This window comes from Leptodactylus fuscus, chromosome 9 (genome assembly GCF_031893055.1).
Source record: "Leptodactylus fuscus isolate aLepFus1 chromosome 9, aLepFus1.hap2, whole genome shotgun sequence".
Taxonomy (NCBI): domain Eukaryota; kingdom Metazoa; phylum Chordata; class Amphibia; order Anura; family Leptodactylidae; genus Leptodactylus; species Leptodactylus fuscus.
Window position 1 is genome coordinate 9,389,244 of NC_134273.1, and position 20,163 is coordinate 9,409,406.

A 20,163-nucleotide genomic window follows, 5' to 3' on the forward strand; every position below is an offset into this window, starting at 1 on the left:
GTACACAGTGACTGCATCAGCAGAATAGTGAGCGCAGCTCTGGGGTATAATACAGGATATAGCTCAGGATCAGTACAGGATAAGTAATGTAAGGTTCTCAAAATGTATTGAGTAAATGGAGTCCTGTACTTTGCAGTGTGTTCCAGCAGCTTTTCTGGTGCATATGCTAAATGTAGTTCACAAACATGAGATTGAGTCTATGCCAACTACCACAGTCATATGGAACAATATGCAACAAAAAGGACATGTAATAACTCTATATAACCACTAGGAGGCAGCAACTCACAATAAATTGCACATCACCGCAAATAACAATAGTATTTGGATTATGTATAAGGAGTCTGTGTTAAGGTTCAGAGTAGTTTTAATGACCCAGGTTAACTAGTTTTTTTTTATATATATATATATATATATATATATATATATATATATAGCTTACAAACCTAGACTCAATCCTTTACACTGATATGAATTGGCTGCTTTAGAAGTCCAAAGCAGTGTCACTATAGGAGATTTCTGTTACTGAAATCGCAATCTGATTTGAGCTATGGTACAGGACAACATGTGCACAAACCCCCCCTCCCCCCAAAAAAAATAAATAAAAATAAACAAAACACACACAAACCACACAGCCAAAGATACAAAAAGAACCTTGTTTTATTGCTTATTGGATATTGCTTATGAACACGAGGCAGTAAACGCTTTTATAATTGTGAGTATTGTTCCCAGTGAATTGCTCCTCCATAAAAACAGCAGAGCAAATGCAAAAAACCCCGGGGGTCTGATGGACAAATTCAGCAGCAACAAAAATAAAAATAGTAGTATATCCACCAGTGTAAGTGAGCACTCTGCACCGACTGTATATATAATATATATGTATAAAAAGGCTACATTACAATAAATGTTCTGCCACTCCTCTAACCGAGAAATCCAGCTATAAATAGGAGAAATGTACGGGAGGCTATCGTATGCAGCATTGTATTAGCGGGATAGTGGAGCTAAAGTGTCTACGCTGAGCCCACCCTAATACAAGGGGCTCATTCCTGCGCCTCTTTGCCAGCCAGCCGATATAGCTCTGTCGGTCCATCCGCGTGTGTGATAGTCGTGGTCAGCTGAAGCTCCTCGGCGCTGCTCATACCGTTCCCACCTGCCACAAAAAACCATAGCAAGGAGATATTAGGCACCATCGTAAGGCAACACCAAGTCATGGAAACATAAAACTTTGTCCTTAAGCCCTTACCATTCGTTTGGTCATCTCCATAGTTCTTGTGCGATGGCGCGTACAGGAACATGAGCGCAAAGACGTACAGGTTCCACATCCCATAAATACCAGTGAAGAACGCACTGTTCAGTTCAATGTTGTAGTCGCCCCATTTCCAGTTACCCTCAGACACCTGGGAATAATAGAGTAATAGGGTTACTGAATTCCTATAGAACTATTCACAGCATCAAGGTCCAAAGACATTGCAAAGTACAGCAGAGCCTGGAGTGACAGCCCCAGCGACACCCATACACTCCAGTGCTGGCTCCAGGGGATGCTCCAGGATGGGTTTTCAGTGGCATGGATTAAGAGCCTGTCCATACTGCTCAGACCCACTGCAAATTGTGCAATTTTTTTTGTCCTTGCCAATGCTACTGATGCCATGGTCTGCATAGAAGAGATTCCAAATATAACCAGCCTTTATCAGGTCCATTGTGAAGTCTAGACTAGCGCCCCTACCTGTGTAGTAATGAAGAACACGGTCGTCAGCGCAGCACAGGCCAGGGTGATGATCATCAGAAACTTGAACCTAAAAATCAGCCCCTAGAAAAGAATACACAAAAAAAAAAAACATAAATAGAAACAAAACTCCCCCAAAATACTAGAACACCCCTATTCTTAGGTCATCATTGGTAGCTCCCCCTTCTGTTCTCGAACTCTGTAATTGTTTTAGGGGTGTAAGATGACAGGTTTTTAAAGGGGACAGAATGCTGGTGCACTTGGTGGGGGAATGTGACCAGAGTTGAGGTCTATAGGTTTTGTGATCACAGTAGGTAAAAGACTGGCAAAACATTTGTAGACAGAAGTGGCTGGAAGTCAAAGCTAGACATTGGTTCGGCTATTCCAGTACTGCTGTAGATATCAGATTTGTAAAGTACGGCGTTTAACAATTCTGGTGCCCTCAAAACTTGCATCCGCCTCGGTTGTAATTTTAGGGGTCAGAGTTTGGGGGGGAGGGGGGTTCGGCTACAAGTCAATTAAGCGCTCTTCTGTCCCCAACGTCAAGCTTTGACTTTTGACCACACTCTCAAACCCGATCGTCCAATTTCAGCTTCTGACCCGCCTCTATTTACTTTGGCTATGTAGAAGACATGTTACCATTAAAACATCTGAGGATATCTAGCACTATTTTTGGGTTGCACCCAGTCGCAGAGCTCCAGCTGTCTGAATGCACATTCTCTTTATGCAGGTGTGGACATATTTCCCACCTTCGCGCACCCTTGGGGCAGATGACGCACCTCATAATGCAGCCTGCGAGCCTTGCTCATGGCCGGTAGACTGCTCTGTTTCCCGCTGATGTTCCTGAAGACTTGATACACCATGAAACACAGGAATAAGAAATACAGGCAGGCGCAGATTCCAGCCACTATAATGAAAGCCATCTGAGGGCCGCCATTAAGGAAAAAGAAGAGTCTGGTGGGTGACGAACTGTGCGCAGATGTCCTGACTCATCCCAGCGCTACAGGGCAAGACCAGTCACGTCTTCTATTTCCACCCCATCCAGATGTGCGATCTTCTCCACTCTGCAAGCTCTCCTTAAAAGGAATTGGTCACCAAGTTTTATTTTATTTATTAAATCTAGATAAATTCTGAGATCTAGAGCTTTCTCTTTTTTTTTCTAGATAGCACCCAAAAAAAAAAAAAAAAAAAAAAAAAATCCACCATGCTCCAACTCAAACTCTTCAGTGTGCTGCATGTGAAGGAGTTTGCTAAATCGTAAAGGGAGTTATTGAGGGAACATTCCAAACTAGAGCGCTTGTAAAAGGGGAGGGGGACGTTAGCCCATTGGGGGTGGGACCCTATTTCGGTGATTCTTCTGATCTGGGCATTAAACAAAGTGGAGGAGAGAGATCAAAAAGGTCATAGATTGGCCCCTGAGGTCAGGTGAGCCTCCACTTCTGGTCCCGCAAGTTCCAAGTTTGTGCAACAGAGTGTTGGGGATAGGAGGGAGACTTGTTTACACCCATTGGGCCACCCTTGAGTTAGGAAGGATTCCTAGAGAACCTGTTAAAGGATAAGACCACGTAGCAAATCGCTCCGGAAAAGACCGTGGAAGAAACGTCACCTTCTGCCTCTAGTATACCCCATTCCTGTAGGAAGTCAGGAGTGGTCTATAAAACTGACATGCGACTTACAAAAACACAGAACTTTTTGAAATCGCAGCAGATTTTTTTTCTGCAATGTGTGGATGGGATGAATCAGGATCCTATCCTCTTTGCAGGTAAAATGCAGAGGTTTTTTCCCCACAGCCATAATGTTGCATTTTTGCAGTGTGAACCCCAGCCTTAAAGAGGTTCTACAATGAGAAAGATTATCCTCTATCCACAGGTCGGTATGCCCCCTGCTGGTCCATTCAGAGACTGCAGGACTAACAGTGCTCAACCTATGGATTTGAAGGGAGGGACTGGAGACATTAAGAAGGCTCTAATATCTCCAGACTGAAGGGCTTGGGATCGGACTGATCATACATTCATCACCCATCTCGTCTGCTATGGAATAACATACTGTGTGAATGTAGCCTAAAAGCATTCACAAAAACAAACAGGACAGGGTTATAAAACAGATCACTAAATATTGGGGTCATAAAAGCGGCAACAGAAATGCTGCACTTAACCGTTATTACGCATGCACCATGCCCAAAGACCTCAGATAGCACAGGGTCAGCCAAGCATACCCAGATGGACCCCCCCCCCCCTCCCCACCAATATGAACACTAGCTGTGTGTTATTACGCCTCAGTAGATCGCTCCTCGAGGTTGTACCAGAGCGCACTACATCCCCAGAGGTCCCCAGTCCTACACGTACATTCACCATAAGCTTTAAGGAGAGGTGGAAAGCACAAAGCAAGAGCTCAGCTTGTCCCAAGGACTTCATCGGAGAGGACCGTGCTGGATCTGATGTACATGGTGACCAGAAGTCACGACCCAAAGTTGTGAATCTCACCTCAAGAGACCCTCAGCCATGTGACACTCTTGACAGATCCCATGCACAAGCCAGAAAGGTCTTCATTGCCACAGAGCTGTAATTGACCTGAGGTCTTATTTCCTCAGGCACAAAGTTACAGAACACTCAGGCATAGAACTGCTGGACACAAGAGCTGACAGTCTGCAATAGTCAAACCCAAGGCCGCAGTTTTAGCCTACATGCCATGTATATACTGCTGCTGGTCTATGTGGCAGAGGGTCCCCCAGCCCTTATAGCTCGCCATGTTGAACCCATCCTCACCATCCCAGGCCTCCTCTTCCTAATGCTCAAGCGCTTTACATGAAATCCACGTCTCTGCATGTGAGATGAGCGGGAATCAATTATTAACCACATTTATCACACTAGTACGGGCTGAGCCGGTGCACTGTCACATCTCCTCAGCTCTGCGGAGCATCAGTAATGTCCACAGCCCTCCAGTGAAGCCTCGCAGCCTTCATTAACCCTTTATAAACTAGAACAGTTTAGACTAAGGGATACTGTACAAGACCTGTGCACAGTGGTTGGACCCATCAACACAAGCCAGGTCCAATGGGCATGGTGAAGCATGATGATCTAGGTAAACAGGCTCTACACTTGTCAGATTCAGGAGAGGTAGCCAGGGGGCGCACTGACACTGCTCTGCAAGGACCCCCATACCTGGCCCTGGATGCACTGCCTTTGCTGGGGCGATTTTCTCAGTATGGAAAGTTGCCCGCAATTTACAATGCATGGATTTTTTTTTTTTTTTTTTTTTACTGTGTTGTAAAATGAGAAGAATGAACCTTCCTATAAGAGTATAAATCCTTATAGTTAAGCTATGAAAAGGATACAGCAAGCTCTGCTCCTACATCTGTGGTCCAAATGCTGTAAAACGGGTTCTTCAGCTGCACTCCCCTGAGGGAAATAGAGGAACACGTCATGAGAATCACAAACATGTAACCACAAATATAGGATATACACTGAACGACCCCCATCAAAGATAGCATTGGACCTCCTGTGGCCTTCACAACTACAGATATTTGTGATGGTATACATAGGCATACGAGTTGTGTGTTCAACATGTTAGTCGGACACCAGTTTTGTTCCCAGTTTCCGTTTTCTTGACTGTTCTTCAGCAAGTTTCCTGACATCCTCCTCTGATCCTTTCCACGAGTGGTTTCCGTCCACAGGATCACCTCGTTTGAGGTTTTTCCTTAATCACATTATTCTCGGTATATGCTCCACACCAGAAAACTGCACAAGATGGAGGTGTATAACATCCTGGCCCTGGCTAGTCTAGCATGGAAGACCAGGCCATGCGCCAAGTCACTCAGATCATTAGATTCGCCTATCTAATGGAGATTCGCGGGCATTGATGCACAGAAATATAGCGTCTGGATTTTAAGCTATACTCCAAGGTCACATGTCTGATGTCCTTCCATCTTGCCAGTCTCCTGTATGGACGGGGGTCTCTAATAAAGTGGACATTCGGTGTAATATACATCTAGTATTCCAATAACCTACACTCACCGCCTGAGCAGGTCCTATACTGTAGCTTTCAGTCTTTTAACAGATACTAATAAAGTTATTTGAAACTAAACTGAAATACTAAGCCAGTTTGGAAGGCCATTTTTTTGTGGAATGGACATCAAAAGTTCCCTAAAAGTTGCTGAAATCCATTTACTCCACCAGCAAACAAGATTGTCAGACCCTGCACAGATCTAATATTGATGGCCGAGATAGGCCTTCAATCTCCAAAACCAGATAACCCCTTTAAGGCCTTTCATAACCTTCGTGAGCCCCTTCTCCCTGGCTCTAGAACAGCAGGACTAGAAGATGAGCCATTACCTTTCGCACATATCAAATATGAAGAGGCAGCAGGAGCCGAAAGCAATGGGCACGACTTGCTTCCAGTAGACAGATATGCGGTTCCTTTCAGACTGGTCCTAAAGACAGACAAAACAGAGTCTCGTACACCCAACTATACCAAAGGCAGACCCCACCCCCAGAGGGTCAGAAAACCATACCATCATGTGCTCCCCGCAGAAGATGATCCAGAAGGACAGCAGCATCACGTAGAAGAGCCCTTGGCGGATATCTCCAAACAGCAGCATCCAAGTCCAATTGAAGCCAATGGAGAACCATTCAACGGGAATGTTAATGAAGGTCATGGAGATGCCCAATGCAAAGATGATTCTATGGAGACCAATACAAGTTAGCACATTGTCCATCATACGCAACAGAGTCACAGGGGGAAGGATGTGACATCAGCCATTGGGTCCCCCAAAGAAGTTTCTTAAAGGGGAACTTTCCCCACCTCAATCTTTAATAGGGTATTCTCCACTGATCTAGTTCACTGAATTTTTTTTCTCTAGCCCCCACTATTGCTAAGCATTCACTGCAGTTAGTTTTGGTGTCAGATATCCTAACTAGGCTCTCTGATGTCAAGTGGGTGGAGTGAGGGAGCAGCAAGTAAGGGGGCGTGACTCAGACCTGTAGGAGTTCTGAGTCCGCCTCTGATTAGAGTCACACCCCCTTACCTGCTGCTGCTCCCTGACTCCACCCACTTGACATTAGAGAGCCTAGTTAGGCTATCAGGCATCAAAACTAACTGCAATCAATTCTTAGGAATGGTGGGGGCTAGAGAGAAAAAATGCCAACTGTGCCAGAATCAGTAGATCGGGTCCTGTTAGTGGAGAGACGGTCTCTTCTATGTTATTTGCCAAACCCCAGTGCATTCACCACCTACTTGGATCCGCTCAAGACGACCCCAACCTGTCTACAAGACAGCCCAAATATACCCTTAAAACCAGCAGCCATGCTCACGGCCTTACTTTTCCAGCAAGACTGGCGGCCTAGTCATCATAGTGATTCTCCGCCAGTACCAGATCATGATGATCAAGATGCTCGGGGTCAGGAAAGTCTTCATAGCAAACCACACTTTTGTGAAGCCTCCATTCTGGAAGATGGTCTGAATAAAAGGACAAAAAGCCACATGTTACATATACAGTAGACCCAGGTCACAGAGATACAGACACCCTAACGCAAATTAAGGGGTGGCAGCAATTTATTGGAACAAATCCAAGGACTGGTAGGTATGAAGGAACAGCCCCAGACCCTGCATGCTATAATATATGGCCACCTTACATTAAAAGAAGGCTATGATGCACAAGTGACCATACTAGCACATATACTTGGAGACAAAGATAAAGGGGACAATACATCATAGCGCAGCGCCCCCTAGGGGTAATATATCACAGCCTGCAGAGGGCGCTGCTCTGTCAGGACTAATTGCCATAAAATATTCTGCTTGAATGATCCCATTTACACTGGTAGGAGATCACTCCGCTACAAAAAGATCTTTACATCCATGACATGAATCACGCGGCAGACATGGCTTCTCCGTCCGCTCGTTTTTCAGTCTAATTATCCTTTAAAAGCCCCGGCGAGGATCCATGTGGAATATTTCTCACCACTAAGCGCAGGTCATTTATCTCTCCGATGCCCACATTTATTTTCTTCCTGTCATTAACGGGAAGTCTGATGTTCACCAGGTAATATTTATGCGCCACGCTCCCCAGTTCGATGAGGGGAAGAATGTCGCAGTTGTAATAGCGGCCTTGGTTATCCGGGGTCTGCAATAAGAGAAGACAAGATCTTAAAGGGGCTCTATCAGCAAAATCATGCTGATAGAGCCCCACATATGTGTGCATAGCCTTTAAAAAGGCTATTCAGGCACTGTAAAAGTTAAATTAAACTACCCCGCCGTTTTAAAATAACTTAAAAAAGAATGTTCTCTACTTACGGAACGTGCACCCTGGGCGGGCATTCAGGGTGCGCCGTCTTCTTCTTCCCCGCCTCTTCTTCCTCTGACGTCTTCAGGTCCCGTCCTCCTCCGGCGCTTGCTCGCGGACACTGATAAAAAAAAAAAAATAGCCCGGGCGCATGCGCAGTAGCACACGGCTTCTACTACGGCTACTGCGCATGCACCCGGGCTATTTTTTTTTTTTTTCATCAGTGTCTGCGAGCAAGCGCCGGAGAAGGACGGGACCCGAAGACGTCAGAGGAAGAAGAGGCGGGGAAGAAGATGAAGAGACACCCAGATGTCCGACCAGGGTGCACGTTCCGTAAGTAGAGAACATTCTTTTTTTAAGTTATTATTTTAAAACGGGGGGGGGTAGTTTAATATAACATTACCGATGCCTGAATAGCCTTTTAAAAGGCTATGCACGCATATGTGGGGCTCTAGCAGCATGATTTTGCTGATAGAGCCCCTTTAACAGAACTACAGCGCCCAACATATTCTGAACAGTTCTGATCACATGACCAGGAATTGGAACCCTGTAGTCTGATCCAGCAGTCATGTGCTACTCCGCTCCCTCGCCCCCTAGTTTAGTATACAGATGAAGAACCCCGCACTTGAAGTCATAAGGTCCTGGACAATCCCAACAGACCCCAGCAAGATCACCTTAGACACAGGGAATGTGCACTGAAGTTTCCTCTGCACTACAGAACGAGCCATCTCAGTCCAGGGGTCACTTAACTCGTCACGGTACGCCATGGCCACGTCAAGGGTCACCACCGCATCGTCCACTGAAAGAAAAAGCAAAAAGTTTCAAAAAATAAGTTTTTATTTTTTGGACAGCTGAGTTTGCTACAAGACTGGTACCTATACACATCGGCACAGCTTTCTAACCTGTCACGATAGGTTTGTTACAATGTATCAGTGCAGGTAACGCAGTTCCAGATTATTTAGCTCCTACAGTACCGTCTACACTGGGCCTTGTGTTACATTCGGTCTGCAGAGTTAACAATAATCTGAGGTAGCGGCTCATAAATTCCCGTGATGAACAGCGGTGTTGTTGTTGGCGCTTATCCAGAATATCTCAGACTCTGTTTAATGCCGCCCTGGTGAACCAGTCATTTCAGATGAGGCAGCGTTCTATTTAAAGATGTTACTTCTCCAATCATGGCCGCCAAACAATGCAGGACGGAGGCGGGAGGCTCAAATGATTACAACGCTGTGCGGTGCTTTACCGACAGAGAAAGGCTGCCGTATAATGACAGGATAAAACCACAAAGATGGCCGACATCCTCCTCACTCCCTTTGCATTGGAAGGGATGGAAAAAGCCACTGTATTCAGGAAAAGGGAGCGCCTTGTTATCCTAATCTCAGGGAGTGCAGGGCAGATCTGCGTCATATCAAAGGACAGCAGAATTACCAAAAACCTCACCACTTCCTTTGTTTGGTCCCTGCCCATTACAGCTCAGGGGTCAGCACCTCACTTTTTAGACTCTTTGGTGTCTACTTGGGTATTTAGTGTTACGTGGGACCACATCTAAGCAGATTAAAACTTGGCAAACCTGTGAATGGTTTAGGGGTTCGGACTAGTGACGAGACAATGACCCGGCTGCACTCACCTATGTAATTGTTAAGCTTGAAGGCAATGTCCAGATGTAGGATGATCAACATGAACTGGAACCAAGGACTCATCTCTTGTCCTTGGAAGGGAATGTGCACCGAGAATACAATGTCATTGGCCTCGATAAGCTTGCTGGCCGCCTCCTCGAAGCCTCGGATACTATCACAGCGATCCCTTCCCCATGGAAGCAGCCACTTGGGCGAGCTGTGATGACCTCTCCGAACATCGACACACTTCACAGCTAGTAAGTCCATTGAGGACGTTGGTTTGGGAGCTAGAAAGGAAAAAAAAAAAAAAAAAAAAAAAGGAATTAATTGACACGTAAATAGGAGTCAAAGGGGGAAGCACTTATAGCGACAAGCCATAGAGGCAAAAAACATATTTGGGCAAGTATGGATTCAGTGTATGGTCTCCTTCCCACACTGGCAGCTTTGTGGGGTACCGCTACTGTGTAACGTCAGCAGGGTTGGGTGTGCAAATGAACAAACAAGAAGAGGACAGCCTTGCTTTATGGTTTACACAATTAAGACTAAACATGGCTGCCTTCTTACTGAAACAGCAACACAGAGTCAGTCATGTCATCTTTCCACCAAAGGAGGCGGAATAACTGAAAACCCATGGCATGTTACAAAGAGGTGTGCTATAAAATGATCACCAGTAGGGGGCACTCCGCTAAAGGTTTTAGGACTACATATAATAGAATACACAATAAATGGACTTCTAGGACTCAAGACCCAAAACAAACACCTTGTACAAATCCTGGAATAGCCGCAAAAGTGCTAAAAGGGTTTTGTAGCCTGATGGACGAGAACGTCTCCGGGGAACGCAAGAGGAACGGAGAGAACTATAAACCTATATAAAGTCTGCACGTCAGAGGGCCAGGTAGAAAGGGTTAATATCACACAGATTTTGGATGCATATATAATATTGTATATGTATAGAACATGGTGCAGAAGTTTTAGACATGTATGGGGGGGGGGGGAATGCTGCAACGTAAGGGTGCATTCACACTGAGTAAACGCTAGCTTATTCTGAACGTAAAACACGTTCAGAATAAGCGGCGTCTAAAGCAGCTCCATTCATTTCTATGGGAGCGGGGATACGAGCGCTCCCCATAGAAATGAATGGGCTGCTTCTTTCACTCCGTGCAGTCCCATTGAAGTGAATGGGGAGTGCCGGCGTGTACGCTCCGGCATGAGCAGAGCTTGCCGTATACGCCGGCACTCCCCATTCACTTCAATGGGACTGCACGGAGTGAAAGAAGCAGCCCATTCATTTCTATGGGGAGCGCTCGTATCCCCGCTCCCATAGAAATGAATGGAGCTGCTTTAGACGCCGCTTATTCTGAACGTGTTTTACGTTCAGAATAAGCTAGCGTTTACTCAGTGTGAATTCACCCTAAGAGTGTTTTCTGAAATAGAAGGGTTGGAATTATTCCAATAAGACCTCATTGGTGGAAAACAGAACTCACTCCTAGCGCCACCTGTTGGAGGAGATATTCTGTCTTGATTATGCCTTAGGTTTCTTTGAGGGGTTGGCAACTTTCAGACCAATACAGAGACAGAAATTATTTGGTTTTTTTTTTTTTAGAAGATTTGTCCTCTCTTCCACCAATGAGGTCTTACTTGCATATTTCTTACCCAGAATCCTTAGCAGGACGTGCACGGTCTAATAAGTCCCTATACCGACTCTCCCTAATGAGACATTGCCCCTTCTGACTCAGAAATAGAAGGGTTAAGTGTTTATTTTGTCGTCAATGAAGAAAAGAGAAATTTAAATCCCATCAATATTTGGTGTGACCTTTGGAGGAGTCCTGGAAGTGATGATCCGGCCCCCACAGATAGAGCCCTGATCTAAACATCATCCAGTCTGTCTGGGATGACACGAAGAGACAGACGGATTGGAGCAAGTAACGTCCACAGAAGATCTGGGCTTAGTTCTCCAAGATGGCGGCGGCAACAACCTCCCTGCCAGTTCTGCCAAAAAATGTCTGCAAGTACCAAGAACTGATGGAATTCTTGCAGTGCAGCATTTTTTCCTCCCTGACTAGAACTTTTGCACCGTACTGTAGATTTGTTAGGTTACACATTTCTGCATCACTACAGTTGTAAATTATGAACATGAGACAAGACTTCAGGATCACTGGAGAGAGGATCACACCGTCACACCCCATAATTTAGCTCAGAGTCCAGCCCAGATACATTTAATAGACCAGTGGCCCCGGGCCGGCACTAACAACAAAGTCTTTTCAGAGTCCCAGTCGTTGACTGTCTGCACCAATTAATTCCTGGATGCTAAGTGCCCAGATATGGTGTCAGGATCACCCGTCCAATACAGGCAGCCTGTTTTATGCTCAATTACCCCCTCCTGTGTGCAGGCGGCGCTGCCCCGCACATCCAGGACAATGGGGAATGCCTCATTACACCAGGCAGCAGGATGGGACATAGAAACCTAGACAGTCACTGAGAGCGGGAATCCTGCATACACGGCAATAGGGATGGATCGGGCTTAATATAATAGGTTCTACATGGAAACTGTATTAATGGTGTTTTTGGCCAACTCCTTTAAACAGCGCCACACCTGTCTACAGGACGAGCATGATATTGCAGCTCAGTCCCATTCACTTCAGTGTCTCTGCAGTAGATAGGTGCGATACCCTTTGTGAAATAAAGCAGCCACGGTTTCTATTTCTAGACAAACTGTTGACAGATCCATATACGGTATTAAAGGGGTTGTCCAGGACTGAAATAATGATATCTGACAACAGGTCAGCTATATGAAGAGACTTCGGCTCCCGGGACTGCGGTCTCTTCCCGTGTTGATGACATTGTGTTAATGGTCACATGGTACAGCGGCTGCGCAGTCACACAAACGGGTCCGTGCAGGGACATCACAGCAAAATCTGCAAGAAAACAAAACACAGCTTTTCCATAACGTGCGACCTCAGACTTAAATGTATTTGCCATGACAGAGCAGATGATGTCATGACTCCTGTGCTCCCTACTGATCCCTTGGGCGAGACTGCAGAGCACCAGAGAAGTACAAGAGATATTATAGGGTTTAGCAGCTGGGCTCCTAATAATCCAACAGCTAGGGCTACTTTTTTGTAACATTTAAACATACCTCCCAACTTTTGAAGAACTGAAAGAGGGACAAAATGTGCCCCGCCCACTTTTGTGTTGACTCCGCCCACTCATTAATTTTTCATGTGCCCGCACACAGTATAATCCTCCTACAGTCACCCGTAAATTATATGTCCCCCCCCTCTATCTCTCCCCCAGTTTCATATACACCCTTCATCTGCCCCCAGTTTCATGTCCCCCTTCCATCTCTGCCCCCAGATTCATGTCCCCACATCTCTGCCCCCAGTGTCATGCCGTCCTCTCCTTCATCTGCCCCCAGATTCACGTTCCACCTCCACATTAAACTTACCAGCTCCTCGCTTCAGCCGCATATGTGTCAGGGAGAGAGGCGCACAGCGGCGAAGCGGGGAGCTGACCTGTGTCAGCTCCTTGCTTCAGCCGCATATGTGTTCAACTCAGAGGACGCAGATCTGAGTTGAAATCGGGACATACCTCCCTCCAACCGGGACCGCGGGACATGTCACCCAAATCGTGACTGTCCCGCGGAAATCGGGACGGTTGGGAGGTATGTTTAAGTCTTTGTAGAATGGGAGGAAATCCATGCAAACACCTTGCAGATGTTGTTCCTGGTGGGATTCGAACCCAGGACTCCAGCATTGCAAGGCGGCAGTGCTAACCACTGAGCTACCGTGTTGCCTCACTTTTTTGCAGCCTTGTATGCGGTGTAGGGTCCCTGCATACAGCATGCTAGTCCTCAGCTCCCAAGCAAAGCAGCTGAGGTTAGTTTAGCTGTTCTCACCCTGTAGCCTTCAGGTTTGGGGGCAGTTTAAGGACATTTTCCTGTATTCGGATGACCCCACAATTTAGGAATGGTCAGAACCTTGGGCTCTAAAGTCGCAAAGACTTTATTCTGTTGCACTGAGGACATTTGTTGCGCTCCATTCCTATGACAAGTCTTTCTGGTTTGCATGCAGAAGATATTTTTTGGACAGATCAGAGAATAGAGGGGTGCATGTTGTAACAAGCGCGGCGGGCCCAGGAGGCAGGTCAGAGCGGCCTCGCACCACATAAGAGAGCAAAAAAAAAATCAAACTTCAAAAGAGACAGACGGATACTCAGGGCTAATGCAGTGGATATGTTAGAGCCATCACTCAGCAGTAAACATAAGGGATTACTTACATAAGACACGGCATGTCTGCACATGGAGAGTCGGGGGTGGGGACCCCGCTGCCGAAGGGGTGGGATCATGGGGTGTGAATCATTGTGAGCAATAGTCAGACAGGACATAGTAATAATGAAGGTCTCAGTAAGGATACAGAGTGGAGAGGTTTGTCAAAAGGCCATTGTTGTATAAGTTATGGAGCCTAATAGGATAACCAAGATGGCTGACACTACAAGTCCCATGGGATTGGCTAGTTAAACAGCAATATATGGAAACAGATGAGAATCACTGCCTAATATACAAGATACTATGTAGTAAAACATTACCAGCAAACCGAAAAATAGAGCAAAGGTGCCCACGTAAGAGGTTTTGCAGGGAAGTCAGAAACTTCTACAGCAGTGATAGAGTTAAAGGTTTTATTATACAGTACGTTCCAGGCATGATGGAAGTACCAAGGAGGATGGGGACCCGGTGCTCTGATGTGCCCCACAGACAGTCTGCTTCAGCAGTGCCTGAGGGCTTGTCATGGTAGAAGTCCTCGCTTCATGTAACTGCTGAGGCCAATCGGTGGTCTAAGGAAAGGAACCGGGACGTCACTGATTATGTTTACGAGCCACATCCGCAGGGCACTGATGGAACGGACTGTAGTGGGGCACACCGGAGCCCAGGGACAGGAAAGAGAGAATTTTCTCCATTTTTCACCCCGTCAGCTTCTTTGCTGAAACCTTTAATTCCCAAACAACCCCTTTAATATCCAAGACAAACCTGTAAGTCCAACATTTCTGTCCCGAGAGGTTACTCTACATTTCTGGAGAGAGAATGACGCTCAGTGAGACAGTTAAGTGAGTGGTAAAAGTGCAAATAAGTGAAGAGACTTTATAAAGCCAGAATTCTGGAGTGTGGGGCTTCATACACACACCCCTCCCCCATTATATGTATAGAGGCGATTTTCAGATTGGTTTCAAAAAGCAGAACTGTGTTATGTGCATCTTTGTGTTCACATAAAGGCCTTCAAACCTTCAGCATTCACAGACATGTACTCATTCTACCGCTAAACCAACCAGACATATGAATGTGGCTAAACACAGACGTCTGCAATGCAACAGCGATCGTCACACAATTTATAGAGTCTACAGGAATACAGAGAGTTGAAGGACAGATCTAAATACCAGTCATGACATAAGCCAGTAAGACAGTGACAAGTATATAACTACTATAATACTGCCCCTATGTACAAGAATATAACTACTATACTACTGCTCCTATGTACAAGAATATAACTACTATAATACTACTCCTATGTACAAGAATATAACTACTATAATACTACCTCTTATGTACAAGAATATAACTACTATAATACTACTCCTATGTACAAGAATATAACTACTATAATACTACTCCTATGTACAAGAATATAACTACTATAATACTGCTACTGTGTACAAGAATATAACTACTATAATACTGCTCCTATGTACAAGAATATAACTACTATAATACTGCTCCTATGTACAAGAATATAACTACTATAATACTACTCCTATGTACAAGAATATAACTACTATAATACTACCCCCTATGTACAAGAATATAACTACTATAATACTACTCATATGTACATGAATATAACTACTATAATACTGCCCCCTATGTACAAGAATATAACTACTATAATACTACTCCTATGTACAAGAATATAACTACTATAATACTACTCATATGTACATGAATATAACTACTATAATACTACTCCTATGTACAAGAATATAACTACTATAATACTACTCCTATGTACAAGAATATAACTACTATAATACTGCTCCTATGTACAAGAATATAACTACTATAATACTGCCCCCTATGTACAAGAATATAACTACTATAATACTGCCCCTATGTACAAGAATATAACTACTATAATACTACCTCCTATGTACAAGACTATAACTACTATAATACTGCCCCCTATGTACAAGAATATAACTACTATAATACTGCTCCTATGTACAAGAATATAACTACTATAATACTGCTCCTATGTACAAGAATATAACTACTATAATACTGCTCCTATGTACAAGAATATAACTACTATAATACTACTCCTATGTACAAGAATATAACTACTATAATACTGCTCCTATGTACAAGAATATAACTACTATAATACTGCTCCTATGTACAAGAATATAACTACTATAATACTGCTCCTATGTACAAGAATATAACTACTATAATACTACTCCTATGTACAAGAATATAACTACTATAATACTACCTCCTATGTACAAGAATATAACTACTATAATACTGCTCCTATGTACAAGAATATAACTACTATAATACTACTCCTATGTACAAGAATATAACTACTATAATACTGCTCCTATGTACAAGAATATAACTACTATAATACTGCTCCTATGTACAAGAATATAACTACTATAATACTACTCCTATGTACAAGAATATAACTACTATAATACTGCTCCTATGTACAAGAATATAACTACTATAATACTGCTCCTATGTACAAGAATATAACTACTATAATACTACTCCTATGTACAAGAATATAACTACTATAATACTACCTCCTATGTACAAGAATATAACTACTATAATACTGCTCCTATGTACAAGAATATAACTACTATAATACTGCTCCTATGTACAAGAATATAACTACTATAATACTACTCCTATGTACAAGAATATAACTACTATAATACTGCTCCTATGTACAAGAATATAACTACTATAATACTGCTCCTATGTACAAGAATATAACTACTATAATACTACTCCTATGTACAAGAATATAACTACTATAATACTGCTCCTATGTACAAGAATATAACTACTATAATACCGCCCCCTATGTACAAGAATATAACTACTATAATACCGCCCCCTATGTACAAGAATATAACTACTATAATACTGCTCCCATTTATAAGACTAGTGATCTGAATAATTCTTGGACTATGAGACGTATTCATTCTTCGTACACTTTGGCCTCTCTCTGTATCCACTTGAGTAAAGTTTCCAGTACTCTGCTATTTCTGTTCCTTTACATGGTGGTGGTGGTGGGGGTTATGCGTTATGGTGGCGGCTTTCAATCGCTCCTTCTGCCTGGGGCAGTATTTGGGGTTTCCTTCCATACTAGGACTGATCGCTTTATCTGACCAGGAGCCTCTTCAATCTGTTTTCCTGCATTGTACTTGAAGAACTCTTCATTCTGGCATCAGTCCCAGGTATCCGGCATCCACCTAAGCTGCCCCAGCCTCAATTCACCGTCCTCTTGCCCTCGCCCTCCAGGGTCAATCCCGACACAAATGAACTTTAATTCTACATTCCCTTCCCAATATCCTAGCGCCAAATTCCTCTCCGCTGCCATTGATGTAAGCCAACCAGAAAGACTGAAGTCAGCGGATGGAGAGAGGATTATGTAAAAGAGCACACACAAGCTGAGAATCACTGGGGGTAAATGCAGAACATTTTCGGGAGTGTTCTGGGTGATTTTTAGGGTTACAAAAATCCAGAGAGAGAGTAAGTGAATAATAATGCACCAAGTTACAGACACCAAGTGGTAAAGCAACAAGGCAGAACACCCAAAAATATATAGATAAAATCACCTAGAGCTGGGATTCGTCTGCTCGCCTGTTACCCTACAATTATGAGATGTAATGTAGATGGTAGAAGATCTTGAGAGATTCCTTATATTACTAGACTATAGGATGGCCGGGCAATCGGACCCAAAATCTTCACCCTAAATTCTGTATTGTATCAGAATTTCTCTCAGCAATGAGATGACATAAGAGTCCAATGAAGTCAAGAGCAGCACCATGTATAAAAGCTTTCCCAGGGAGGGGGCAAAACCAAATGGACCCCAAAGAGGGTCCGTCAATAGCCAAATAGATGAGGAACAGGCAGCGCTCCAAACGGATGAATAAAGAGCGATGTGCAGATTTATTCCAACGACAACGTTTCCATTCTACGTACATAGAACCTCTCGAGCAAATGTATGGAATATAGAAAAATACATGTTATTTATTTTGTAATACTGTGCAGCGACACGATTGTGATTCTTCACCACAGGAGACTGCTGTTGGCACAGACTCTGCGCATACCGTCCCTATACATCATTATTATTAGAGACCTATGTCCCCATATGGTGCCTCCATATTACCCCTATAAACTAGACATTATATATATAACCTCAAAATGCAAAAACAAAGAATTTGCTGAAATATTTGGCTGCATCAAGAACAGTAAATATTTATATAGCTGTCAATTTCGCAACCAAAACCACAAAAAAATTCTCCAGCCTTCCCCCCTTCCTTTCCACCGCTCTGACTTGGCATTCAATGGGTTAAAAGAAGAAGTTGAAGCTGCAAAGTTGTACCCAGGATCTTCTCTCCTGTCCTCCATGTTGTGGCCTCAGGGACGGGCTGAATAGTTTCCTGATTTCATAGAATAAAACTTGCCAAGCAGGGAGAAGCTTCCTGTGTGAGGTGCGGTAATGGATGATGAGGGGGCTGTGGGGGACACCGGGACGGCGCACGCCGAGGGGACAATTAAGATGGAAAGACTCAGACTAAGAAAAAAAAAAATTCTAAAAATTATTATTTCCAAATCTACAATCCGCTCACACTTGGTTAACCCAAGAGGAATTTATCTGAATCACTTCGGTCTCTCCCTTTGTTGACGGAAATTAATTTGGTCGCTCTCCGGAGATCCGGGCACAGATCCAGCCTATTGTTTTTTTGGAGTCATTCGTATTATTTAATCAGACGGGTCCTCAAAGGTTTCCTCGCAGGGCATCAGAAAATAAATCACACCGTTTTCATTCATCGTCAGGCTGGTGACCATGAATTTCGGGATTTTGTGGGACGGTCACCATTTTGAAACAAATTGTCCCCTAAAACTTTTTGGATTTTTGAACTTGTATTTATTTGGTCTTATTGGTGACCTTATAAAGATTTAGAAAAAAAATAATTGCATTTGTTACATTGTTTCAGTTTCTGCCAGGGGACAAAAAAGTTACACAGCAGGAACTTTCAAAAACAAAAAAAGTCAATATACAAAGTAGCAGTGTGAACCGGGTTATATCAGTGCAGGGAGCCCCTGTACAAGGATGAGGGTCTGCAAGGCTCAGTCTACCCCTTCCTGGGTTGTAAAGCTACAACAAAGGCAGGTCAGGGAGGAGTTTTGGGGAGAGAAGAAGAAGGAGGGGGGGCTACCTTGTTCCCTATGAAGTTTCCCGGTTAACCCCTCAGGGTTTGGAAAGTGCATGGAGTTATACAAGTTGCATTAGGTATGAATTAACCCCTTCCGCGCCGGATCTCCCTTCTAAAGTAACAGGAGGGCACAAAGAACAAAAACTCCTGCACCCCATGTACTGAGAATATCCTGCAGAAACTAGAAAGAGACAAGCGGATCAATCCTGGAGACCCCGGGGGTGCGGAGCAGGGAGAGAGTACACAGCCCGCAGACACAGGGAGAAAAGTTTTCTAGCAGAGCACTCACCGATCAGCCCCCCGACCAGGAATGCCAGCACTTGGAAGACAAAGAGTGTGCCCCCCACCAGGCACAGCTTCTTGGTGCTCATGTTCTCTATGATAGCCCCCGCCATGGCTGCTCTCGGCTTGTAGATTCCTGGGGTGCCCGGACTCACACACAGCGCTCTGCAGCCTCCAGATTTATCTGCCGCAGCCTCCAGGTCACGTGATGGGGCTCTGCCTGCACCTCCCCTGCCTGATCTACTGCTGCAGCTGCAGTGCCACTCAGTGACCAGACCAGTGACCAGCACTCACTCAGCTACACTACACCTAGTGCCCAACACTCACTCAGCTGCACTACACCTAATGTCCAGCACTCACTCAGCTACACTACACTTAGTGCCCAGCACACACTCAGCTACACTACACCTAATGTCCAGCACTCACTCAGCTACACTACACCTAGTGCCCAGCACTCATTCAGCTGCACTACACCTAATGTCCAGCACTCATTCAGCTGCACTACACCTAATGTCCAGCACTCACTCAGCTGCACTACACCTAGTGCCCAGCACTCACTCAGCTGCACTACACCTAATGTCCAGCACTCACTCAGCTACACTGCACCTAGTGTCCAGCACTCACTCAACCACACTGCACCTAGTGTACAGCACACACTCAGCTACACTGCACCTAATGTCCAGCACTCACTCAGCTGCACTACACCTAGTGCCCAGCACACACTCAGCTACACTACACCTAGTGTCCAGCACTCACTCAACCAC

The 20,163-nt window shown here is 44.5% G+C and overlaps 1 protein-coding gene across 1 annotated transcript; it reads right to left on the minus strand.

The window, feature by feature from the left end:
- Positions 1-647: 647 nt before the first annotated feature.
- On the minus strand, positions 648-19,583 carry WLS (Wnt ligand secretion mediator). The gene is made up of 12 exons (XM_075287252.1): positions 19,407-19,583; positions 9,625-9,900; positions 8,672-8,796; positions 7,677-7,838; positions 7,038-7,174; positions 6,231-6,399; positions 6,052-6,149; positions 5,055-5,118; positions 2,500-2,643; positions 1,721-1,804; positions 1,241-1,394; positions 648-1,147 (listed from the first exon to the last, which is right to left on the minus strand). Exons 1-12 carry the CDS (start codon positions 19,510-19,512, stop codon positions 1,038-1,040), a joined length of 1,629 nt encoding a protein of 542 aa, XP_075143353.1. The 5' UTR covers positions 19,513-19,583; the 3' UTR covers positions 648-1,037.
- Between the last annotated feature and the right edge of the window lie 580 nt (positions 19,584-20,163).

Coding starts and splice junctions, on each gene's coding strand:
- WLS (XM_075287252.1), bottom strand. CDS start 19,512: ATGGCGGGGGCTATCATAGAGAACATGAGCACCAAGAAGCTGTGCCTG. Junction 1,395..1,720: donor TGTTCTTCATTACTACACAG/GTAGGGGCGCTA, acceptor TATTATTCCCAG/GTGTCTGAGGGTAACTGGAA. Junction 1,148..1,240: donor TGGAGATGACCAAACGAATG/GTAAGGGCTTAA, acceptor TTTTTGTGGCAG/GTGGGAACGGTATGAGCAGC.